Raw genomic sequence first — 23,787 nt, forward strand, 5'->3', positions numbered from 1 at the left:
CTGTAATTTTAGCTATTGTTTATACAATGGGAAAGAAATATGGGAATCATCAAGGATCTCTCAGAATGTCTAGTTATCAAACCAACTGATGAATGGAATACAGAGTGGCATTATACTTATCCATGCATGCATGCTTGCAATCTCCAACTTAACTGTAATAAAATAAGGAATCTAAAAACTCTATAGGATAATACTGCATATTCAACTTTAATGGCTATATATCATAACATAGAGCTAAGTCCTAAGTCATTTAATCAGCCTTCTATCATGAAAAATATGTTATTTCCAGTTCTTCACTGTAATAAATACTTGGATCATAACCTTCAAAATATTTGAGTAAATAAACTATAAGAAACATAAATACTAAATTAAAACATTATTTCCTCTGGAAAAATCTTTTGTATTAATATTACTCTATATCTTGGGGCTAGATAATTTGGATATGTGTACCTACAAGTACTTTGAACTTTTTCTATCAAAGTATTTCATATAATGCATTTTAATGTATATAGTCCACTTATGAGTTTAAATTATAGTGAAAACTTCATGGGAAGGCACTGGACTATGTTTATCTTATTCTTTGTTGTGTTACTAGTATTAGTCCAGATTATTGGCATAAGTAATATAATTAATAAATATTTGCTAAACTGTATTCAAGAAATTGGATTAAGATATATACAACAATATAAAGAACTTGCTGTCCTTGCTTATGTGGAAAAAAGTAGTAACTAAACTATATTTTCACAAACCAATTACTTTTTTAAAGTTATTTCAGGAAAAAGTGGTTATACTCTAGTTGAACAATTCTATTTGTAAGAATTCAACCTACAGAAATGAATTGTCCAAAAAAAGGAAAGAAGATGATCATATCAGTACTGATAAACAAACAAAAAAACAATCAACATTATAGTTTTATAATATCAAAAAGAAATTGAATCAATTTAAATTCCTAACAAAAATTTTTTTAAAAAACTAAGTAATAAACTATTAAGAAAAAATTATGCATTCAAAATAAAAACATGGAAAAACACAGCCTGTTGTTAGAAAAAAGCAATGTACAACACAAACCACACAATATAATCCTAATTTTACTGAAGTTAAATATATATGCAGATAAAATGAACTGTAACAAAAAGACCAAATTGTTAGCAGTTATTTTGGGATATTCAAGAGATTGTTAAAAACCTTTTATGCTCATTATCAATAAAATTAACCATTTTGGAGATAAAATAATAAATATTATGATTATTACAGACAATTGTGGACTCTTGTTAAACACAAGCAATCTATTTTACCAATAGATTCACACCTCATATACATCTACCATTTCTTTAAAACAAACAACACATGATGAAATGAAAGTATAAATATTCTATTTTAGCAATGGAAACTTACAGTTCAAACTCTCCAGGTTACTGAACCACTTGAAACTTCAAGGTATTAATGCATATTATAGCCTACTAATAAAACAGAAATCTCTTATCTTAGTATTTTCCTGTAATTTCCCAAATCCCTGGACTTAGATAACAAATCATTCAACATTTTCCAACTGTCTTCATTAACTATATCATTCATTACTTATCTTAACCGAAACCTGGCTTTCCAAGAAGTTCTATAAACAGATGTCAGTTTTTCTCCAATAACCTGCCTATCTCAGGGTAAGAGAAATAATTTTTCTTAATTTGTGATGATGCCTCCCACCTCTCACTGTTCCTTTAAGAATAACAAGACCCAGGTTTACCACTTTTACTCATGCTATAATACATCAACAAATAGTTCTTATTTTTTAAGACTGATATTATTGAATCTCCAATCTATATATGCCTCTATATTCTTTTACATTATCACTACCCTCTTGTCTTTAATATCTTCCATCACCATTATTCATTAGCATGACCCTCATTCAATAGAATCCTGGCCCCCTAAAATTAAGTCAAACCAGCTTGTCAAGAATTCAGTGTCACTCAACAGCTAAACAGTGAAACCAACCTAGATGCCCTTCAACAGATGAAAGGATAAAGAAACTGTGGTATATACACACAATGGAATATTACTCGCATTAAAAGAGAATAAAATTATGGCATTTGAGGTAAATGGGTGGAGTGGGAGAATATCATACTAAGTGAAGTAAGCCAATCCCTAAAAACCAAAGGCCGAGTATTTTTTCTGGTAAGTGGATGCTGATCCATAATAGGGGGTGCTGTGAGAAGAATGTAGAAACTTTGATTGGGCAAGGGGGAGGGTGGGAAGGGGAAAGGGGAAGGGCATAGGAAAGATGATGGACAGAGAAGAACACCAACACCCTAGGTACATGTATGACTGCACATGTGGTGTGACTCTACGTCGTGGACAACCAGAGAAATAAAAAGTTGTGCTCTATTTTTGAGTACAATGAATCAAAAAGCTTTCTGCTTTCATGGATAACTGATTAGAACTAATAAAAATAAATTTAAAAAAAAGAATTCAGTGTCACTTGAATCCAACTAGCTGTAGCACTTCCAATACAAAACAATTTTAAAAAGACTATAATTGATATTCCCAAAAATATTTGAGGGAGAGAGAATCACAAAATGAAGTATAGTTAAAATAAACTACAATCCCACTGTAAACAATTTAAGCTACCAAAGTCTTTAATGTAAAAATTCAGAAAAAAATTACACTGTACACAAATATACTTGCAAAAAACTTACCTATATAGTCTCATTTCACTCAGCTTTATTGTTATCAAGTCAATAACACGTGGGGGATAGCTCTGGCTCTCTGATATTTGAACAAATGTATTTTTCATTGTAATAAGTCCAAAATCAGCAACGAAAACATTTTCAGAAACAGGAGACTGTGGGATAACCACAACTGGGGCTTTGATGTGAATATCTAATGCAAATCTAGAACTCCTTTGTGCCAGTTCTTTTACACCAGTAGCAGCCATTCCTGCTGCCTGAACAGTTGCTTCAGCCAAGGCTTGTTTTGCTGCTTGAAAATTATCTATAAAAGCCTAAAGACAGAATAATATTCCTATTAACATTACCATTAGTAAGATGTATTAAATATGTATTAATGTTTCTAAACTTACCTCCATAAGAAAACCTCTTGACTTCACATAACCATGCATTATTTATTCAAAGTCTGTCTAAATTAAATCTTAACTTTCTGATGTAAAAATTGAGAAATAAACACAAAGATATTGATAAAATAAAAATCTAGTCTCTTAAACAAAGCAAAATAAGGACGGGGAATGTTTCACTGATACCTATTCCTTTTATTAGTATACCTTCTCTGAAAGTAAAACAATCATATTTCCACATACAACCTCAACGAAGAGAGGCCATCTATGTTTGTAAAATTTTAAAAGAAAAGATAACATATCTTTCTTCAAGGATTCTCAAGTAAGTTTTCAAATTTCTAAAATTCTAGAAAAATTACCTTAATAATAAAATATATCTGATTAAAATTAATTTTCACATTCTGAAAAAAACCTACATTTTATTTTCAGTAATTTTTAAATAAAAGGGTATCATAAGAGGGCTCAGTGACATAATGTTTTGAGTAATAAACATAAATTAGACGAAGAGGATTTGTTCATCCTTATATTATGTCTACAAACCTATATGGTAACCCCAATTTGAAAAAAATCACAAAAGTTCTAAGTGATTAAAACTCTGAAATAACAAAAGAGGGCTCCATATCCCCCAAATATATCCAAGTAAATATATGAATCCCTTTCTTATAAAAACTGCTAATCTTATCAATATGTATGCCATGTTGTATATGTACAATACATATGCATACTTGCCATACTTGGCCTATTTATTCTATTTATATCCTTAGATTTGATTATCTAGTTTATACACCAAAATTTAGAAACAAGATTTTTTTAAAAAGTGACATCATAAAGACAGGTATGACACTCACAGGAAAAAATAGCTGATGGCAATGGTAAAACAGAAAATAAAATATGAAAAGCACAACTAAAAACGCAGAAGTTTTAGCACAAAGTCATATAGGAATCATATCAGTTCTTGAAGTATCCAAACATCCACAGAATTATAAAGAAATAAGAAATGTAATTTTCTTAATAATGACATGAGACCAAAACAAACTTGTGTTTGGCATTTTTAAAATTGGAGCTGGAAATCAGGCAAAGCAAATACTTAAGTCAATAATATATAAAAGATTTCAATTAATATATAGTATATAACAATAACGCTACATATATTAATGTGGTAATATATAAAATATAATTTCAATTAAATAGAATATACCCATGTGAAAATGATGTTATATAAACAAGGTACTGACCATTTCAGTCACTATTATAAATGGTACACAGAAAATTATTAAATTTTTTTAAAAAGCAAGGAATTCTTGCTATTGTTCATTGGTTTGATTATCTAGTTAATACACCAATTCCAAACTAGTATAAAAGAATAAAAATAATTAAAATACTTACTATTATGGAATATAGAAATTTTGTGACAAAAACGACTTCAATGCAACCAACAGTTAAATTAAACCCAACGTCAACCACATTCATATCTGTGTCTGCAGAACCAGCAGTTACATTTGTGTAAAAAAACATTTTGAAGCTGAAAACTTCTTTTCCAGTGATATACACAGCCTTAATGAGAGAACATTCCAATGATTAGAATCCATTTTTTAAGTAAAATGCCTCAGGATAAAAAGAAAACAAAGCAAAATATAATAAAAGACATACATATTTGGAAAATATCCCACATATTCAAGCCAGCACAAATGAGGCTACAATTCTCACTGCTTTATTAGAACCTACACTACACAGTTTTTCAAACTGATGGTGGCAGCTCCCTTTGTAGGTCATGAAATCATGTTAGTAGGTATGGCTCAGCATTTTATTTTTAATGAAGAGAAAATTTCAGCGTATGCATTCTCACTTAAGAGTTTATACTTTTGTATCCAAGAGTCATTATTTAAATGAAAAATCCTCGCTCACTTTCAAAAGTCTGAAAAAAAACTATATTTACAACTTACTAAAAACTACCTTCTCTTGATCTGAGATATAGGAACAGATTTTCCAGATCCTTTAAAGGGATCTCCTATTTCTATACTCCTCATTCCTTATTGGTTTGTGAAGACCCATCTTAATTGTCAATTTGGAATTACTTACAAAGGCTTAAAATTTCAAGCTCTGTAATACCAGTTAAAAATGGTATAGACGACAGAAGACGTAAAATGTATTCTAATACTTTGGAACATGGGAAGGACACTAATTTACTGTCTTGTCAACTCTCTTAAATTCTAGAAGCAAGAACAGGGAGCTGAAGAACCATCAACAGGCAAATAAATTCCAACCATAGCATAAATAATCCTCAAGAGTCAAAGATATGAGGTCTGAAAAGAAGTCTACAGTATGCTTCTGTCTAGGATGCATGAACTAGAGAGAAAGTCATTCCAAACCCTGAAACAAGAATAAACCAAATAAACCATCACAATTTTTCGTGGAACCATTAGAAATAGAAGGTCTCTTGACAACAAAACACCCTAAAACATAAGGGAAAACTTTCATCTTCAAGGAAAGTCAGAAAATAAGCACCAGCTCACTTGTGGTAGAAAGCAGGATAGAGAGATGCCAGGTACCATACAAGATAGGTAAAATGCCTCAGGATAAAAACAAAACAAAGTGATAAAGATGGACTGTGAACTAATGTGAGATAATGAAACCCTGGAAGCCATAAACACAAGACTAGTTCACACTCAGCTGAAGGTACTTCATGGACCTCTCTGGGAGATCATGAGAAAGACAAAGTAGAACATCAGACAGAGTATTCCTTGGTATATTCCTGGAAAAGAAAAGAAGACTCCAATGCAAAAAAGTCCAAAGAACCACCAGGATTATCCGCTTCTCAGAACAAAATCTTAAGATACAAAAGGGCAGAAATCCTGGCCATCAAGGTTCAGGTGAAGATTCAAAATTCTAGGGACAAGGATATGAGAAAACTATACCTGGGGGAAGAATAAGAAATCCTCCTTGGACAATATCTTTCAAGGTCCCCTTCTGCTGTGACACAGTAGGATATTTGGTCCCATGTAGGAGCCACCAAACATATCAGTTAAATGCCATGAGGAAAAGGGACAGGGTCACCCAGAATGTTCCATTTCTGAGACCTAGAGAAACAGGCGAATATTCTATGGACCTCTGAAACCATGAGTCCCAAAATAAACTTTTCCTTCTTATAAACTGTCCTAGTCAGGTCTTTCAGTCACAGCAGTGAAAAAGCTGATTAGAATACTCTTAAGTCCATTTGTGCATTTCTCCTTTCTTCTTGTCAAATTCCAAATGGTGACTTCCTGGCTCAAGAAGTACAGGTTTTCTGATCTTACTATTTAATATTCCTTCACTCTTCAGACCTCATTATTCAAGAATTATCTGTCCAACTCCACAAAAGTATCAAATCCAGAATCCCTACTATTTTATACCCAGTAATAAAACACCTACTCTTCAGTCACTAAGCATTCAGTTCAAACAGCTCTCTTAACATAACAGCTATATTGATTAGCATCCCTGGAAATAAGCTTTAAAAAAATCTCAGCCCTTCTGATGTTGGCATCTGAAACTCATTATGACATGCAGGGTATTCGAAGAAAAGAAATGAAATTTGAGATTAGGTAATTTGCTAAGGATCACACAACTACTAAGGAATAGAGCCAAGATAATCTGATTATGCCTGACTATAAAACTCATACACATTGCTAAAATTTAGCAAAGTATGACCACTCTTTAAGGACAATCATATTTAGTGATGTAGTATTAATGAAAACAAATTCTTACCTTTTTGTACATAGCCATTATATCAGAATCCAAAACAATTATATTCCTTAGCTTGGCATTTATTTCCATAACTGAAGTCCTCATAATCATTTCAGATGATAATCATTTCAAGTCCTAAGGAAATAAAAAGATGACTAATAGTTTTTATTTCTTTCATTTAATTATTTATTGGATTTATTTTATGAGATTTATTACCTTCAATCTTAATTTCGGCAATGTTATGTTTCTGATCTTGAATAAAAATCCGTATACATGATAATTCTGCTAAAATCTGCAAGGTTATAATATCTTCATTCATGGATAGTTTTAAAGCTAGAAAAAAAAGTCATATTGTAAAATAAAAGGAAAAGTTTAGCAGTTACCATACTACACTTAAAAAGTAACTGAACTATCAATATAAATAATGATATTAAAAGTCTGCTTTGTATCAACTAAAAGCAAAATAAGATAATTCCTACTGGCTTAGGATTTCTAAAGAATTATCATACCTAATGAAAAAAAAAAGCAAAATGAAATACTGTTCCTAGGGGAGACTACTTATTTGAAACTAAGCAACTGTAGCTATAAAATTCTAAACTTCTAAGACTTGATGTCTACTAGGAAACACCTATCATTGTGAAAATTATAAATTTTTGTTGCTTTTAAATAGTAATAGGCTGAGCACACCTAATCCAAAAATCCAAAACAGGGCTCCAAAATCTAAAACATTTTAGCACACATGAGACTTAAAAAGTTTCAGATTTTGAAGAATTTCAAATTTTTGGACTGGGATACTCAATCTTATTCTGATTAAAAATACACTCTGAACAAAACTGGGGATGTAGCTCATTTGGCAAAGTGCTTGCCTAGCATGTATGAGACCCTAGGTTTGATCCTTAGCACTAAAAGAAGAAAAATGGGGATTGAATCATACGGCACTTCCCCACTGAGCTATTTCATTTTTTATTTTGAAACAGGGTCATGGCTAAGTTACCAAGGCTTACATTCCTCTTAATCTAAAATAATGCTATTTAATTATTAAATGCATGAATTTTAATCCAAATCAAATACTTCTACTGTATAATCTTCTGTATAATCAGCTGCATGACAAAAATCTTTTCTTCAGCAGTAATTGGTTTCCTTTGCCTTTAATATTATTTTCTAAAATTAACTCAATAAATCATGAATCCTTTGGATAGTAGTCTATACACCAGAATCCTGAAGTCATTAATATAAGTTAACAATAAGTCCCAGTCCTAAATTTAATGATCTACTTGTTTAAAAAAGAAATTGCAGTTGAATTTTAAAGAAAGATACCCAATTTTTTAATGACATCTCCTTTGTCTTCAGTCTCTGGAACAGACACTGAGGTTGGTTTTTCCACTGATTGTGAAAGGATGTTATTGAGATAATTCATTGTATTCAGAAGTGCTTCAGTATGTAAATGAATATCCAAAGATGAAAAATTCACCTAAAGAAGGAAGCTGATTTTAATAACAGGTCAATAAAAATTTGCTTGTGTAGTCTCTATAAGGACTTACGCTTTGTGCTATCAAGGATACAATTTATAATACTGTTTTATCCTCAAGGATTTTATAATGAGAGATAATTTTCATAATACACTTGGACAAAAAAAATACACACAATTAAAAGTAAATTGTTATTCAATCATACCTTAAGCCATTGTAAAACATTGTTATAGGTACTTTTCAAATCAGGTGCATTATTTTCAGCCTATCAAAAGAGAAAACAAGTCTATTAGCATATCTTAGGAAAATATGTTCATATAATTAATAATAGTCCTAACATGCATTTATATAATTTTCCCGGGGTATGTATGTATACAGTAACTATATATAGATTACGGATTTTAGGTTAAGTATATACATTTATGGAAAAAGGCAAGTGCTTCACAAGAACAAAGCAATTTCCTTACTAGAACAAAAGACATTTGTTAAGTATGGGCTTCTCCAGCACATAGCACACACAGCAAGTATTCAATACATGTTGCATATTATCATTCTTATTATCAAGACAGGAGTTACTGAGATTACACTAGGACTAAATATTAAACAAACAAAATATTACAAAACTTTCAAAACTTGATATAAAATTTCAGCAGCACACTTAACCTATCAAGCAGATAAAAATGGAACCAGTTACCTTCACATATTCTAATGTTAACAGATCTTCCATTGTGTTATCCAGTGTTGTGACCAAATAAACAGGTTTCTTGTTTTCATCTAAAAATAAAATTTTTAATTATCTATTGGTAGGAAAATTAATTCAAAATAAAGGTAGGGAATATTAATAATAACATAATTGAAAAAGGCTTTTCTGTACCAGTTCTAGTCTTTGGAATATACTTACTCAGTTCCCTTCATTTTTTATATTCTACAAGTGTAATTTTTCCATACAATTTCATTCCCTTCCTTTGTGCCTCAATACTGAAGTCTCAACCTTCCTAACCCTAGACAGTAGGTAAGGTAAGAAAAATTAGCAATCTATTAAATGAAAGGACATGAAGAGACTTATAGCCCCAGGTCATAAAAATCCCTAGAGAAAAGTCATCAATCCTAGAAAACCGAGTTGTTGAGAAGACAGATCAGGAATGTGATGAAAAAGTTTTTATATACAGTTTAGATTAAATTAACTCTATTACCACATAATCTGTTTTAATTATATTATTGCTTCTGCTCAAAATCTGCCATTGTAGGAAAACTACCATAGGAGAGATTTTCGTATAATGCCTTTTAAAATCATTATCATCATCATCAAATTACTTATGTCTATTAGAAGTCAATATGTAGAGACTGGGAGAAAAAAAACTATACTATTCTTAAGGGAAAAACACCACAAAATCCTCCAAACTTAAAAGGTTATTAGCATATAAACCAGCTTTCTAATGCCGGTGCTAACCACACTTTTACCCCCAAGAAGATCCACACTTTGTTTACACACTTATTAATTCACTGAACAAATATTTATTGATCATCTACCTTTCATGAGAAACTGTGCTATTTGCTCTCTCTCTCAAGACAACAAGGGCAAATGAGTACAGTGAAAACTGTATGCACTGTGTTTTATTTTCAAGGGTTTTCTTATCCTTTGCTCTTGAGAAAACAAAAATAAGCTAAAGTGTAAATTAACAACTGTTCTAATACTTCTAGAGCATTACAGAACACTATTGAGCTGGTATACTTTTCTTTCCAATTATCAAAGAAAACTGCTTCTTGGTTACAAAAGAACAAGCATAATAAAATTTTGTATCTGCTACATACGTGATCTTCTTAGTAAGAGATAAGGGCTGTACTACTTAATCTGATTAAAAAATGGGCCACAGATCTTGACAACTCACCAAATAAGGTATATATACAGCAAATAAGTAAATGAAAAATGGTTTCACACCATATGTCACAGAGATATGCAAATTATTACTACGTACCTATTAGAATGACCCAAATCCAGAATTACAATACCACCAAATGTTGGCACTCTTATTTATCACCAGTTGAAATGCATAATGGTACAACCACTTTGGAAAACAGTATGGCAGTTCCTTACTGAACTACATTACACTCTCACCATGTGATTCTATAATTGCAGATTCTGGCATTTACCGAAAGAAAACAAAAACATCTACACAAACACCCAGCAGCTTTATTCATAACTGGAAGAATCTGGAAGCAACTAAGAAATCTTTCAGTAGGTGAATGGATTAAATATACCATAACAACCTAGACAATGAAACATTATTCCAGCTTTAAAAAAACGCTATCAAGCCATGAAAAGATATAAAAACAATTTAAATACATATTACTGAATGAAAGAATTCAATCAGAAAAAAGATACATACTATATGATTCCAATTATATGACATGCTTGAAAAGGTATAAATTTGGAGATAATAAAAAGATCAGTGACTGCCACTTGTTAAAGGGGAGGGAATGATGAATAAGATGAAGCACAGAAGATTTTTAGCATTGTAAAACTAACCTTTAGATAAATATAATGGTGGATACTTGCTATTATAGTTTTGTCTAAATGCATACATGTATAACATAATGAGTGAACTCTGATGTAAATTATGAACTTTTAATGTAAACTATGGATTAAAAAAACATAAAAGAAGAAATATAAATAGTATCTACCTAAATCCCTAACAAAGAAAACAGGACTATTTTCTTAGATATAACAGATCCATTATGATTCTGGAAAACTTAAAAGTTTTGTGACAGACAGAATACCATTCCCATCAAAAACAAGAAAAACAAGACAAGATTCCTACATTGTGATCTTACGGGATTATATGACAAAATGAACTTGGAAGATGTGATTATAGTTAAATGGAGATTATGTTTGATTATCTCCCTGAGTTAAGAGTGGAAGCAAAAAGTAGAAGAGGATGTTAGAAATAACCCTGTAAGAATCTGATACCCTTTGCTGGGTCTGAGATGTAGGAGGATATAATGCAAGACTGAATAGAAACCTGTAGGCATTAACAACAGCTAACAGGTAACAAGAAAACAAACTTAAATCATGTGCAAATGAATTTAGTCAACAACATAATAAACAGGGAAATGGATCCTCCTCTAGAGCCTCCAAAAAGGAACTCTCACTGACCCCTTAATTTATTTTCTCAGGTCTCTTTTTTTTTCCTTAGTGCTTTATAGTTATATATGATACTGGGGTTCATTCTGACATATTCATAAATCATATAACAGTTTTCTCTGTACAGTAGGACTTACATCAGATTTCTGTCAAGTTCATAGTAAATTGTTACAGCAGTAATAGGAAATTAATTTAGTGTTCCTATATTAAATGTAGCTTTAAGATTTAATCACATTTGATTTTCCTTAATGAAAAAAAATTATCTTCATTTTGTCTCTGGTCTACCCCTTCCTCAGACTACCAAGTGTAAGATGAAAAGCCAAAGACTAATTCTGCTAAGGTTTGGACGTGGTTTGTCTCCCAAGGATTAGTGTGCTGGCGGCTTGGTCCTCAGGGATGTTGTGTTAAGGTGGTCAAACCTTAAAGAGGTAGAGTTTAGTTCGAAATGATAAGGTCATTGGGGACACTGTCCAGAGGAAGCATTAATATAGTTCTTGTGGGATCCCAGTTAGTATCCATTATAGTGAATAGTTACAACAGAGTGAGACTGACCCTTGAATCAGCTTCTGGCTTCCTGTCTCACCAGGTGATCTCCACTACATATGCTCCTGCTGTCATACCACCCACCAAGAGATAATCACCAGAGGCCAAATAAATGCAGCCACTGAAGCTCAGCCTTTCAACTTCCAAATTTATGAGGTAATTAAACTTCTTTTCTATACTTATAACTCAGCCTCAGGTATTTTGTTATATCAATGGAAAATAGACTAGTACAAACACAATATAATAGTAATAGTATAAACACAATATTTCTCCGAGAATATTTGAGCAAATATACTATAAATATTCGAACACTAAAATAATTAAAAGTTCTCCAGCATGTAGTTAAGTAATAAAATTAATTTATTTATTTTTAAGAAATAGAGATTCTTACCTAAGTATTCTGGGCATTTTAAGCAGAACTCTTTCAAAAAGGCACTTGCTTTCAAATCAAATGTTCTAAGTTCAACTTCTGTGCCTAATCCTAAAACATCAATTTCTACCACAGGTAGTTCACAATCTCCCACAAGGTGATAAAATTGAATCAAAACCTGAAGAAGAATGGAAAATTATACTACTATTAAAACAAAAATCACATTTATTTGCATAGTGGCTATATATGGATATATGAAATGTATTTGCACATACACATGATATAAATAATGTACTATGTATTTAAAATTTAGAAGCAATTTTATAATCACCATTCCACATATAATCACCACTCCACTTTTTATAATAATTTTTAAGAAATATGTATTGAAAACCCACAATGTATCATATCCAAACACCTAATTCTTGATTAAAGAAGCTATTCTTCAAACAAAAGAAAGGGGAGGATGAAAGGGAACCACCATACAGAAAATTTACATCATTTAATTGGGATGCAGTACCTATTAGCAATGAGGTTGTAAATGGTAGACATGACAATTTAAAAAACTGTTATTAATTTACCATATCACATACCTCTGCTACTTCAAATCGCATTTTAATCTCAGTCAAATTTACTGAACAATCTTGCTTTTGTAATTTTTTGTGTTGAGTACTTTTAACTCTAACTGGAACTTGAGGAAACTCTCCCAAGGGACTACATGGTGCATCAAAAAATTCTTCTTCTGAGTCTAAATTTCAAGAATATTGTTTCAGTCAATAATAAAAAAATGATCAATTTAATAATAACATTGTAATAAATTTTCTGAAATGAAACACCATGGATCTATTTATTTTAAAATTTAATAGAAATCTAAGAATTAAAGTAAATGGAAAAGAATATAAAATTACTTTTGAACAAATAACATTCTTGATTACAAAAAAGTATAGAAAAACTATAAAATGTAATCTTTAAAGATCACCTTATGAAATCATTAGTCTATTTCAAAGTTTCATAAGAATATTTTACAGTAAATGACAACACTCAAGACTTTACATATCATGAATACTCAAAGTAACATGCTAAAATGCTCATTTACCTGAACAGTCTAACAGGACTTAGATATAAACTCTGCAATATTAGCAGCAGAAGACAGGCCCTGAAATTTGAATGAAGCAATCTCCCACCCCATTTGTAGTTTTGTTTTTATGTGATTCCAGTTACCCACAGTCACCCACAGCTCAAAAATATTAAATGAAAAATTCCAAGAATTCCAAAATTTTAAACTGCACGCTATCCTAAGTAGCATTAGAAAATCTTGCACTATTCCACTCCGGATATGAATTATTCCTTTGTCAGTATATTATAGGGGCAAAGAAAGAAGTTTCCCTTCTCTCTCAAAAAGTCTGCAAGTTTGCTGGCATGAACTAATAATAGGAAAAAAAGATACATATATTATTAACATGCACAGGGGAGAATCACAGGATTGTGATAATTGAAACAACCCAAAGAGGTCAGTGAAATACACAATTGGAGGGGTAGTAAATGATTTTAGGTAAATGAATAGACTGAGTGCTCAGATAATGTAAATGATTCTCTTTGGGAATTGAATGGTCCTAAGAGACAGACAATAGCTTATAACAAATTCATTCTAGGTATGGTTATATTCTTTAATTTTCCTTCCGACAGACATTAGTTTAACTAAAGATCATTGTTTTCCATCTTTGGCAGTTCTAATCTTTGTGTGGTATCTTGAAAAAACCTTTTCCAGCATCTACTGCTCTCCAAAGACCTTTAATTTAAAATAGCATACTTGGGGAGGGAACATGGCCGCCGACGAGGAAGCAGTGACTCTAATGTCTCCACATTAACGAGATCAAAAAGATCCTTTGGAACAGCGGCAGTCTTCACACTAAGGAACTCCTAGCAAAATTCCATGAAGAGGGGTCCTGCCGGGATCTGGTAGGTCTATTAGAAGTGTCGGTTTGTGGCCGCTGGGACTCGGGGCCCGGGGACTGTGGTACTTGCCGGCCGTCGCCTCCCCGGCCCTGGGCGCTGCTGGAGCGCGAGCCAGAAAAACACGGACCGGGACGCGGCGCGGCTGGCTAGAAGCCTGGAACGCCGGGGGCGGAGAGAGCGACCAGGGCAGTGCTGGCTGTGGAGGCCGTGGAGGAGAGAGGCGTGGGAGCTCGAGGCAGAGACACACCGGAGAGAGCGAGCCAGCACCCCGCCATCATCCCGAAATAGCGAGAAGAGGAAGATGGCGGCGGGAAGTGAGTAAGCCTCTCCGTGTTCCGCGCCCCGCACCGCCGCGTCTGAAAAGCTGAGACTGACAGCTGTGACTCAGCATTAAGCCATCCAGCCGAGGCGGCTGGTCAGCCCTTCTCATCCTGCGGAGGTGGATGCCTGCCGGGCCTTCGTGGGTAGTGGCCGCAGGGTCCAGGCGGGGCTTGGGAGACAGTGGGGACCCGCCCGTGGCGTTGGTCGCCCGGCAGGGAGAGGCGAACTGTCGCCGTTTGCGGAGGACACCACTGTGGCAGAGGGCTGGAGTCGCAGGGCTGCAGTGCAGGAGATAACTTCATTGAAGCCTGTTGCTACAGGTGTGTGGACACCTGGCTTTCCCTCTCCACGCATCGGGGAAAACTTAAGAGCCCCTCCCAGCTCTCCCGTGAGTGCTACAGCCAGCCCGAGGGAGTCAGAGGTGGTGTGGGACTGCCGCTCCCGCCAGGGCTGACTGCTGAGGTCTCTTGCACCAGCTACGGGGGTGTGGCTACCAGAGGGCAAGTAAAATTCGCTGAGGATTCTCAGCACCAAGCTCTACAAAATTAGGGTCTGAGGGAATGGCAATCTGGAGGAGTGAGCCCAGTCGTTCATGAAAACAGGGCTCCCAGGAGCAGCAGACCTGGCCTGTAGCCAGTACTGTGGTGAGAGGGGCCTGGCTAGAGGAAAAGTGGAAGTGATTGGACACAAGAGGAGGCCCTAGGCACTCAGGTTTGGAGACTCGCCCAGTCTGGGAGGAGCTGCTGCACAGTGATTGGTTCCCGCGTACTGACGGGAAAGACTTGACCTGGTGGGCACAGCGCCACCTAGTGGAAGAGAAGTTAATCAAACTCTAAGACGGCATTTATTAGGTTTTTTTTTTTTTTTCTTGATTGGGGTTTTTCTTTCATCTTCATTTTTCTATCTTTTTTTTTCCCTTTCTCTTTTTTTTTCTTCTTTCTCTTCTAATCTTAATTTTAATTTTTTTAATCATTATTAATATTTTTTTTAAATTTTTGTTCTTTCTTAGTTCCTATTTCTTTCTTCTTTTGTCTGTTCATTTTTCTTATCCCCCTTCCTTGAATTCTACCTGCCTACTCTCATTCTCCTTAGTGACTTCCTCCCTTCCCTTCTAATACCTTTCCTCCCTAGCATCAAATAAATTTATAGGAATAAACAGTAACTCAGCAGTCAATCAGAACAAGAAGCAACATGAGCAGCTTCAAGAAACAAGGAAGAAAAGGAGTACAAACAATGCAGGATAGCCTAAATATTCAGGAGGACCTAGAGTCATCAGAAAAATGGTCATATAAAGACCTCAAGGAACATCTTAGACAGGTGGAATGGAACATCAAAGAGGATACAAGACAGCAAATTCAAGCAGCGAAAGAACACATTGAGAATGAGTTACATAAACACCTAAAAGAAGAAGTTAAGCATCTTTATCAGGAGATAGAGATTATAAAGAATAATCAAACAATAATTCTAGAAATGAAGGAAACGATAAACCAGATTAAAAACTCAATGGAGAGTATCACTAACAGAGTGGAACAAGTAGAAACCAGAATGTCAGATAATGAAGACAAAATATACCATCTTGAAAAGAGTCTAGCCAACTCAGAAAGGCTGGTAAAAAATCACGAGAAAAACATCCAAGAGATTTGGTATAACATGAAGAAGCCAAACTTACGAGTCATCGGGATAGAAGAAGGTACAGAGATTCACACCAAGGGAATGAGAAACCTGCTGAATAAAATAATTACAGAAAACTTTCCAGAAATAAAAAAGGAAACCGATATACAAATTGAAGATGCATACAGGACACCGAGCACACAAAATCACAGTAGACCAACGCCAAGACACATTGTTATGAAGATATCCAATATACAGAACAAAGAGAAAATATTAAAAGCTACAAGAGAAAGGAGACAGATTACATTTAGGGGTAAACCAATACGGTTAACAACGGACTTTTCATCACAGACACTGAAAGCAAGAAGGTCATGGAACAATGTATTTCAAACACTGAAAGACAATGGATGCCAACCAAGAATTCTGTATCCAGCAAAATTAAGCTTCAGGTATGACAACGAAATAAAGATCTTTCATGATAAACAAAAGTTAAAAGAATTTGCAGCCAGAAAACCTGCATTGCAAAGCATTTTGAGCAAAACACTACACGAGGAAGAAATGAAAAACAATAACCAAAACCATCAGTGGGAAGTGCCTCAGTAAAGACAGAGGTCAAGGGGAAAGATAATCACGGAGAAACAAACTAAATATTTTTTTTTTAAAAAAAAAAAAGGATAAACAATCAAACATGGATGGAAGTTCAAACCATATATCAATAGTAACTCTGAATGTTAATGGCCTAAACTCTCCAATAAAGCAACATAGGCTGGTATCATGGATTAAAAAAACAAATCCAACAATATGCTGCCTCCAGGAGACACATCTGATTGGAAAAGACATACACAGGCTGAAGGTGAAAGGATGGGAAAAAATATACCACTCACACAGTTCTCGTAAGCAAGCAGGAGTGGCCATCCTCATATCGAATAAAATTGACTTCAAGACTAAGTTAATCAAAAGGGATAAACAAGGGCATTATATACTGTTAAAAGGAACCATTCACCAACAAGACATGACAATTATCAATATTTATGCACCAAACAATGGTGCTGTGACATTCATAAAACAAATTCTCCACAAGTTCAAGAATCAAATAGACCACAACACAATAATTATGAGTGACTTCAACACACCTCTCTCACCATTGGACAGATCCTCCAAACAAAAATTGAATAAAGAAACTATAGAACTCAATATCACAATCAACAACCTAGACTTAACTGACATATATAGAATATATCAACCATCATCAAATGGATATACTTTTTTCTCAGCAGCACATGGATCCTTCTCAGAAATAGACCATATATTGTGCCATAGGGCAACCCTCAGTAAATATAAAGGGGTGGAGATAATACCATGCATTTTATCTGATCATAATGGAATGAAATTGGAAATCAATGATAAAAGAAGGAAGGAAAAATCCTACATCACATGGAAAATGAACAATATGTTACTGAATGATCAATGGGTTACAGAAGACATAAAGGAGGAAATTAAAAAATTCTTAGAGATAAATGAAAATACAGACACAACATATCGGAATCTATGGGACACAATGAAAGCAGTTTTAAGAGGAAAATTCATCGCCTGGTGGTCATTCCTCAAAAAAAGAAAAAACCAACAAATAAATGAGCTCACACTTCATCTCAAAGCCCTAGAAAAGGAAGAGCAAAACAACAGCAAATGTAGCAGAAGGCTAGAAATAATTAAAATTAGAGCGGAAATCAATGAAATTGAAACAAAAGAAACTATTGAAAAATTAACAAAACTAAAAGTTGGTTCTTTGAAAAAATAAATAAGATCAACAGACCTTTAGCCATGCTAACGAAGAGAAGAAGAGAGAGAACTCAAATTACTAACATATGGGATGAAAAAGGCAATATCACAACAGATGCTACAGAAATATAGAAGACAATAAGAAATTATTTTGAAAACCTATATTCCAACAAAATAGAAGATAGTGAAGACATCGATAAATTTCTTAAGTCATATGATTTTCCCAGACTGAGTCAGGAGGATACACACAATTTGAACAGACCAATATCAATGGATGAAATTGAAGAAGCCATCAAAACACTACCAACCAAGAAAAGCCCAGGACCGGATGGGTATACAGCGGAGTTTTACAAAACCTTTAAAGAAGAATTAAAACCAATACTTTTCAAGTTATATCAGGAAATAGAAAAAGAGGGAGCTCTTCCAAATTCATTCTATGAGGCCAACATCACCCTGATTCCGAAACCAGACAAAGACACCTCAAAGAAAGAAAACTACAGACCAATATCTCTAATGAACCTAGATGCAAAAATCCTCAATAAAATTCTGGCGAATCGGATTCAAAAACACATCAAAAAAATTGTGCACCATGACCAAGTAGGATTCATCCCTGGGATGCAAGGATGTTTCAACATACGGAAATCAATAAATGTTATTCACCACATCAATAGACTTAAAGATAAGAACCATATGATCATCTCGATAGATGCAGAGAAAGCATTTGACAAAGTACAGCATCCCTTTATGTTCAAAACATTAGAAAAATTAGGGATAACAGGAACTTACCTTGACTTTGTAAAAGCTATCTATGCTAAGCCGCAGGCTAGCATCATTCTGAATGGACAAAAGTTGAAGGCATTCCCTCTAAAATCCGGAACAAGACAGGGATGCCCTCTATCTCCACTTCTATTCAATATAGTTCTCAAAACACTGGCCAGAGCAATTAGACAGATGAAAGAAATTAAAGGCATAAAAATTGGAAAAGAAAAACTTAAATTATCATTATTTGCAGATGACATGATTCTATACCTAGAAGACCCAAAAGGGTCTACAAAGAAACTACTAGAACTAATAAATGAATTCAGCAAAGTGGCGGGATATAAAATCAACACGCATAAATCAAAGGCATTTCTGTATATCAGCGACAAAACTTCTGAAACGGAAATGAGGAAAAACACTCCATTCACGATATCCTCAAAAAAAATAAAATACTTGGGAATCAACCTAACAAAAGAGGTGAAAGATTTATATAATGAAAACTACAGAACCCTAAAGAGAGAAGTTGATGAAGATCTTAGAAGATGGAAAAACATACCCTGTTCATGGATAGGCAGAACTAACATCATCAAAATGGTGATATTACCAAAAGTTCTCTATAGGTTTAATGCAATGCCAATCAAAATCCCAACGGCATATCTTGTAGAAATTGACAAAGCAATCATGAAATTCATATGGAAAAATAAAAGACCCAGAATAGCAAAAGCAATTCTAAACAGGAAGTGTGAATCAGGTGGTATACCGATACCAGATTTCAAACTATATTACAGAGCAATAGTGACAAAAACAGCATGGTACTTGTACCAAAACAGGCGGGTGGACCAATGGTATAGAATAGAGGACACAGAGACTAATCCACAAAGTTACAACTATCTTATATTTGATAAAGGGGCTAAAAGCATGCAATGGAGGAAGGATAGCATCTTCAACAAATGGTGTTGGGAAAACTGGAAATCCATATGCAACAAAATGAAACTGAATCCCTTTCTCTCGCCATGCACAAAAGTTAACTCAAAATGGATCAGGGAACTTGATATCAAACCAGAGACTCTGCATCTGATAGAAGAAAATGTTGGATCCGATCTACAGATTGTGGGGTCGGGCTCCAAATTCCTTAATAGGACACCCATAGCACAAGAGTTAACAACAAGAATCAACAAATGGGACTTAATTAAACTTAAAAGTTTTTTTCTCAGCAAGAGAAACAATAAGAGAGGTAAACAGGGAGCCTACATCCTGGGAACAAATCTTTACTCCTCACACTTCAGATAGAGCCCTAATATCCAGAGTATACAAAGAACTCAAAAAATTAGACAATAAGATAACAAATAACCCAATCAACAAATGGGCAAAGGACCTGAACAGACACCTCTCAGAGGAGGATATACAATCAATCAATAAGTACATGAAAAAATGCTCACCATCTCTAGCAGTCAGAGAAATGCAAATCAAAACCACCCTAAGATACCATTTCACTCCAGTAAGATTGGCAGCCACTATGAAGTCAAACAACAACAAGTGCTGGAGAGGTTGTGGAGAAAAGGGTACACTTGTACATTGCTGGTGGGACTGCAAATTGGTGCGGCCAATTTGGAAAGCAGTTTGGAGATTCCTGGGAAAGATGGGAATGGAACCACCATTTGACCCTGCTATTGCCCTTCTTGGATTATTCCCTGAAGACCTTAAAAGAGCATGCTACAGGGATACTGCCACATCGATGTTCATAGCAGCACAATTCACAATTGCTAGACTGTGGAACCAGCCCAGATGCCCCTCAGTAGATGAATGGATAAAAAAAATGTGGCATCTATACACAATGGAGTACTATGCAGCAATAAAAAATGACAAAATCATAGAATTTGCAGGGAAATGGACAGCACTAGAGCAGATTATGCTTAGTGAAGCTAGCCAATCCCTAAAAAACAAGTGCCAAATGTCTTCTTTGATATAATGAGAGCAAATATGAACAGAGCAGGGAGGAAGAGTAGGAAGAAAAGAGTAACATTAATCAGAGACATGAGATGGGAGGGAAAGGGAGAGATGAGGAAAATTGCATGGAAATGTAGGGAGACCCTCATTGCTATACAAAATTACATATAAGAGGCTGGGTGGGGAATGGGAAAATAAATAAGGAGGGAGATGGATTACAGTAGATGGGGTAGAGAGAGTAAAAGGGAGGGGAGGGGAGGGGGGATAGTGGGGGATAGGAAAGGGAGCAGAGTACAACAATTACCAATAGGGCATTATGTAAAATTGTGGATGTGTAACCGATGTGACTCTGCAATCTGCATTTGGGGTAAAATTGGGAGTTCATAACCCACTTCAGTCTAATGTATGAAGTATGATATGTCAAGAGCTTTGTAACGTTGTGAACAACCAATAAAAAAAAATAAAAAAAATTAAAAAAAAAAGAAGGGACTTAACAGGTAATTTGGACTTTCACTTTTAGCAACCTTAGCTCTTTGGGGGAAATAAAGATGCAGATTAATAATATTTTAGATTATTTGATTAATCTTACACATGAGGACAGTTATTCATTCGAGAACATACATTGGGTTTGGAATTATAGCTCAGTAGTAGAGGGAATGCTTAGTATGTGGGAGGCTTTGGGTACCTAGAACTAATTAAAAAAAAGAAAAAAGAGAGAGAGAGTTTTTCTATGTAATAAACATATATTGGGGGTATTCTGGTGGCTAAATAGCAGTTATAGATTCTACTCAGATATAAATACAATAATTGCATGAATAAATGCAAAATTGCATAAGAAGTGTGAAGGGGAGTGGCAGAGTCATGAGAATTTGTGTCTTAGAGGATGGGTCTTTTAGGAAGTGATATTTGACTTGTAATTATAGTTACATTGAACAAGATTACTCAGATTGCTTATACAAAAATGGGGCCTCAGAAAGAATTAGAATGGAATAGTGAGAGCAAGATTCCAGGTGAGATACGATGGCAGTTAGGTATAAGATATAATGTTGGGATTTCCTCAGAAAAGGGGAATATTGGAATTATTTAGAAGTTTCACAGTTCAGTTATTGTGAATTGAGCTGCTCTGAACTTTGATGTGGGTGTGTCACTATAGTTTGGTGATTTTAAGTCCTTCAGGCATAGACTGAGGAGTGGGATAGGTGGGTCAAATGGTGTTTGCATTCCAATTTTTCTAAGGAATCTCCTACTGCTTTCCATAGTGGTTGCACTAATTTTCAGTGCAACAAGCAATGTACCTGTTTCATGATTTTTCTGGACCTAAATTTTGATATTTCAAATCATTGGTGTTGGCTCTGATTTTAATTATTTTCTCTCTTCTTCCACTTCTTCCACTCCCTCTTTGTTTGAGGTGGTGGGATATGATCTCAGGGTCCATTTTCCTCCATGTTTTTTTGAATCCTTCTAGGGAATTCAGCCGAATTTAAAAACATCTAAATATAACCTTTTAAATTATTGCTTTCCTTTTCCTATAAGCAGAACTAATGTGGATGAATTTGAGAATCTTTTTTTTAGAATATTTTTGCAGTTGTTGATGGACCTTTATTTTATTTATTTGTATGTGGTGCTGAGAATTGAACCCAGTGCCTCATGCATGCTAGGTAAATGCTCTACCACTTAGTCACAACCCCCAGCCCAAAAGTGAATATCTTTTTATTTTTTTTTTGGATTAGATTTCTGTTTTCCTAACATACATTTATTTTTTAAATATAAGTTTCCAAACTAGTTTATAATGATTCTCTGGATTTCAGAAATGTCTGTGATGATATCTCCTTTTTCATCTCTAATTTTGTTGATTTGGATCTTTCTACCTAATTCTTTGGGTTAATTTGGCTAGGAATTTATAGATCTTGTTTATTTTTTCAAAGGACCAACTCTTTGTTACATTGATCTTTTGTATTTTTAAAAATTCTGTATTTCACTAATTTCACCTCTGATATTAATTATTTCCTGTCTTTTATTGGTTTTAGAATTATATTGTTCCTGCTTTTCTAGGGCCTTGAGATATAGCATTAGATTGTTTCAGTTCTTTTTTTAAAAAATATGGACAATTAATGCTATGATAATGAAAGTATGTCTTTTAATTGAAGAGTGGAGACCATTTATATTCAGAGTTATTATGGGGAGATGTTCATTATTTCTAGCAATTTTTTTTTCATAGCTTTAATTCATTCTTAGTTTTCATTTGCTTAATTATTCTTCTGAAAAGTTGCATTCATTTGAAAGTTCTGGGTTTTAATTTTGAATTCTTCATTGTGTATTATTTCTTAAGTATTTTCTGTAGTATAGGTTTAGTGATCATGAATGTTTTGAGTTTATCCTTAAAGTAAATGGAAAATGTTTATTTCCTTTTTAATTCTGGTTGATAATTTTACTGGATATAGCAACCTTGGCTGGCAATTGTTTTCTTTCAGGGCTTGGATTACCTCATACCTTGCCCTTGGTTTTAGAGTCTGAGATGAGAAGTCTGAAGTGAGTCTTTTATTATTATTATTTTTCCTTCACTGTATATTAAGTGTTCCAGCTCAAATACCCTGTCTGCAAGGCTTAAGGTTCTGTTTTCTATCAATCTAATCCGTCACTTTTAGGTGAAGTTCTTATTTTATTTGTGTTTTCTTTCATTTCAAGGAGATCTAGTTTTATTTTGAGAATCTATATTTTCTCTTATCTTTTCTTTTTTGTTGGTTCTTTTAGTAATACGTTATATTAGTATTAATTTTGACATAATTATAAAATCATGGATTATAATTTGCTCTAATTCAGTCCCTGTAATTCCCCTTTCCTTACCCTCTCCTCCCCATGTTTCCTTCTCTCTACTCTACTGATCTTTTGGCTATTTATAGTTTTTATTTATTTATTTATTTATTTATTTATTTATTTATTTATTTTTGTAATTTATGTCTTATGGATATACATGATAGTGAGATTCACTGTGGTATATTCCTACATAGGAAAGTTAAGTCAGATTCATTCCACTTTTCTTTTCGTATCCCATCTCTCCTCCCTTACCTTTAATTCCCTTCATCTACTCCATTGATCTTTCTTTTAT

General features: G+C 34.1%; 1 protein-coding gene across 1 annotated transcript in view; it reads right to left on the bottom strand.

The window, feature by feature from the left end:
- The window catches only part of LOC308641539 (intermembrane lipid transfer protein VPS13A-like), a gene marked incomplete at its 5' end in the record, with an annotated part of 185,606 nt that overhangs the window by 143,882 nt on the left and 17,937 nt on the right, over window positions 1-23,787 (bottom strand). Inside the window, 9 exon segments of the mRNA XM_081280214.1 lie at window positions 2,691-2,995; window positions 4,451-4,618; window positions 6,806-6,909; window positions 7,001-7,117; window positions 8,102-8,255; window positions 8,459-8,518; window positions 8,948-9,027; window positions 12,330-12,486; window positions 12,902-13,060. Of these exon segments, the coding sequence (XP_081136340.1) occupies window positions 2,691-2,995; window positions 4,451-4,618; window positions 6,806-6,909; window positions 7,001-7,117; window positions 8,102-8,255; window positions 8,459-8,518; window positions 8,948-9,027; window positions 12,330-12,486; window positions 12,902-13,060 (1,304 nt within the window).

Source organism: Spermophilus citellus (assembly GCF_964194105.1).
Source record: "Spermophilus citellus genome assembly, chromosome: 2".
Classification (NCBI taxonomy): domain Eukaryota; kingdom Metazoa; phylum Chordata; class Mammalia; order Rodentia; family Sciuridae; genus Spermophilus; species Spermophilus citellus.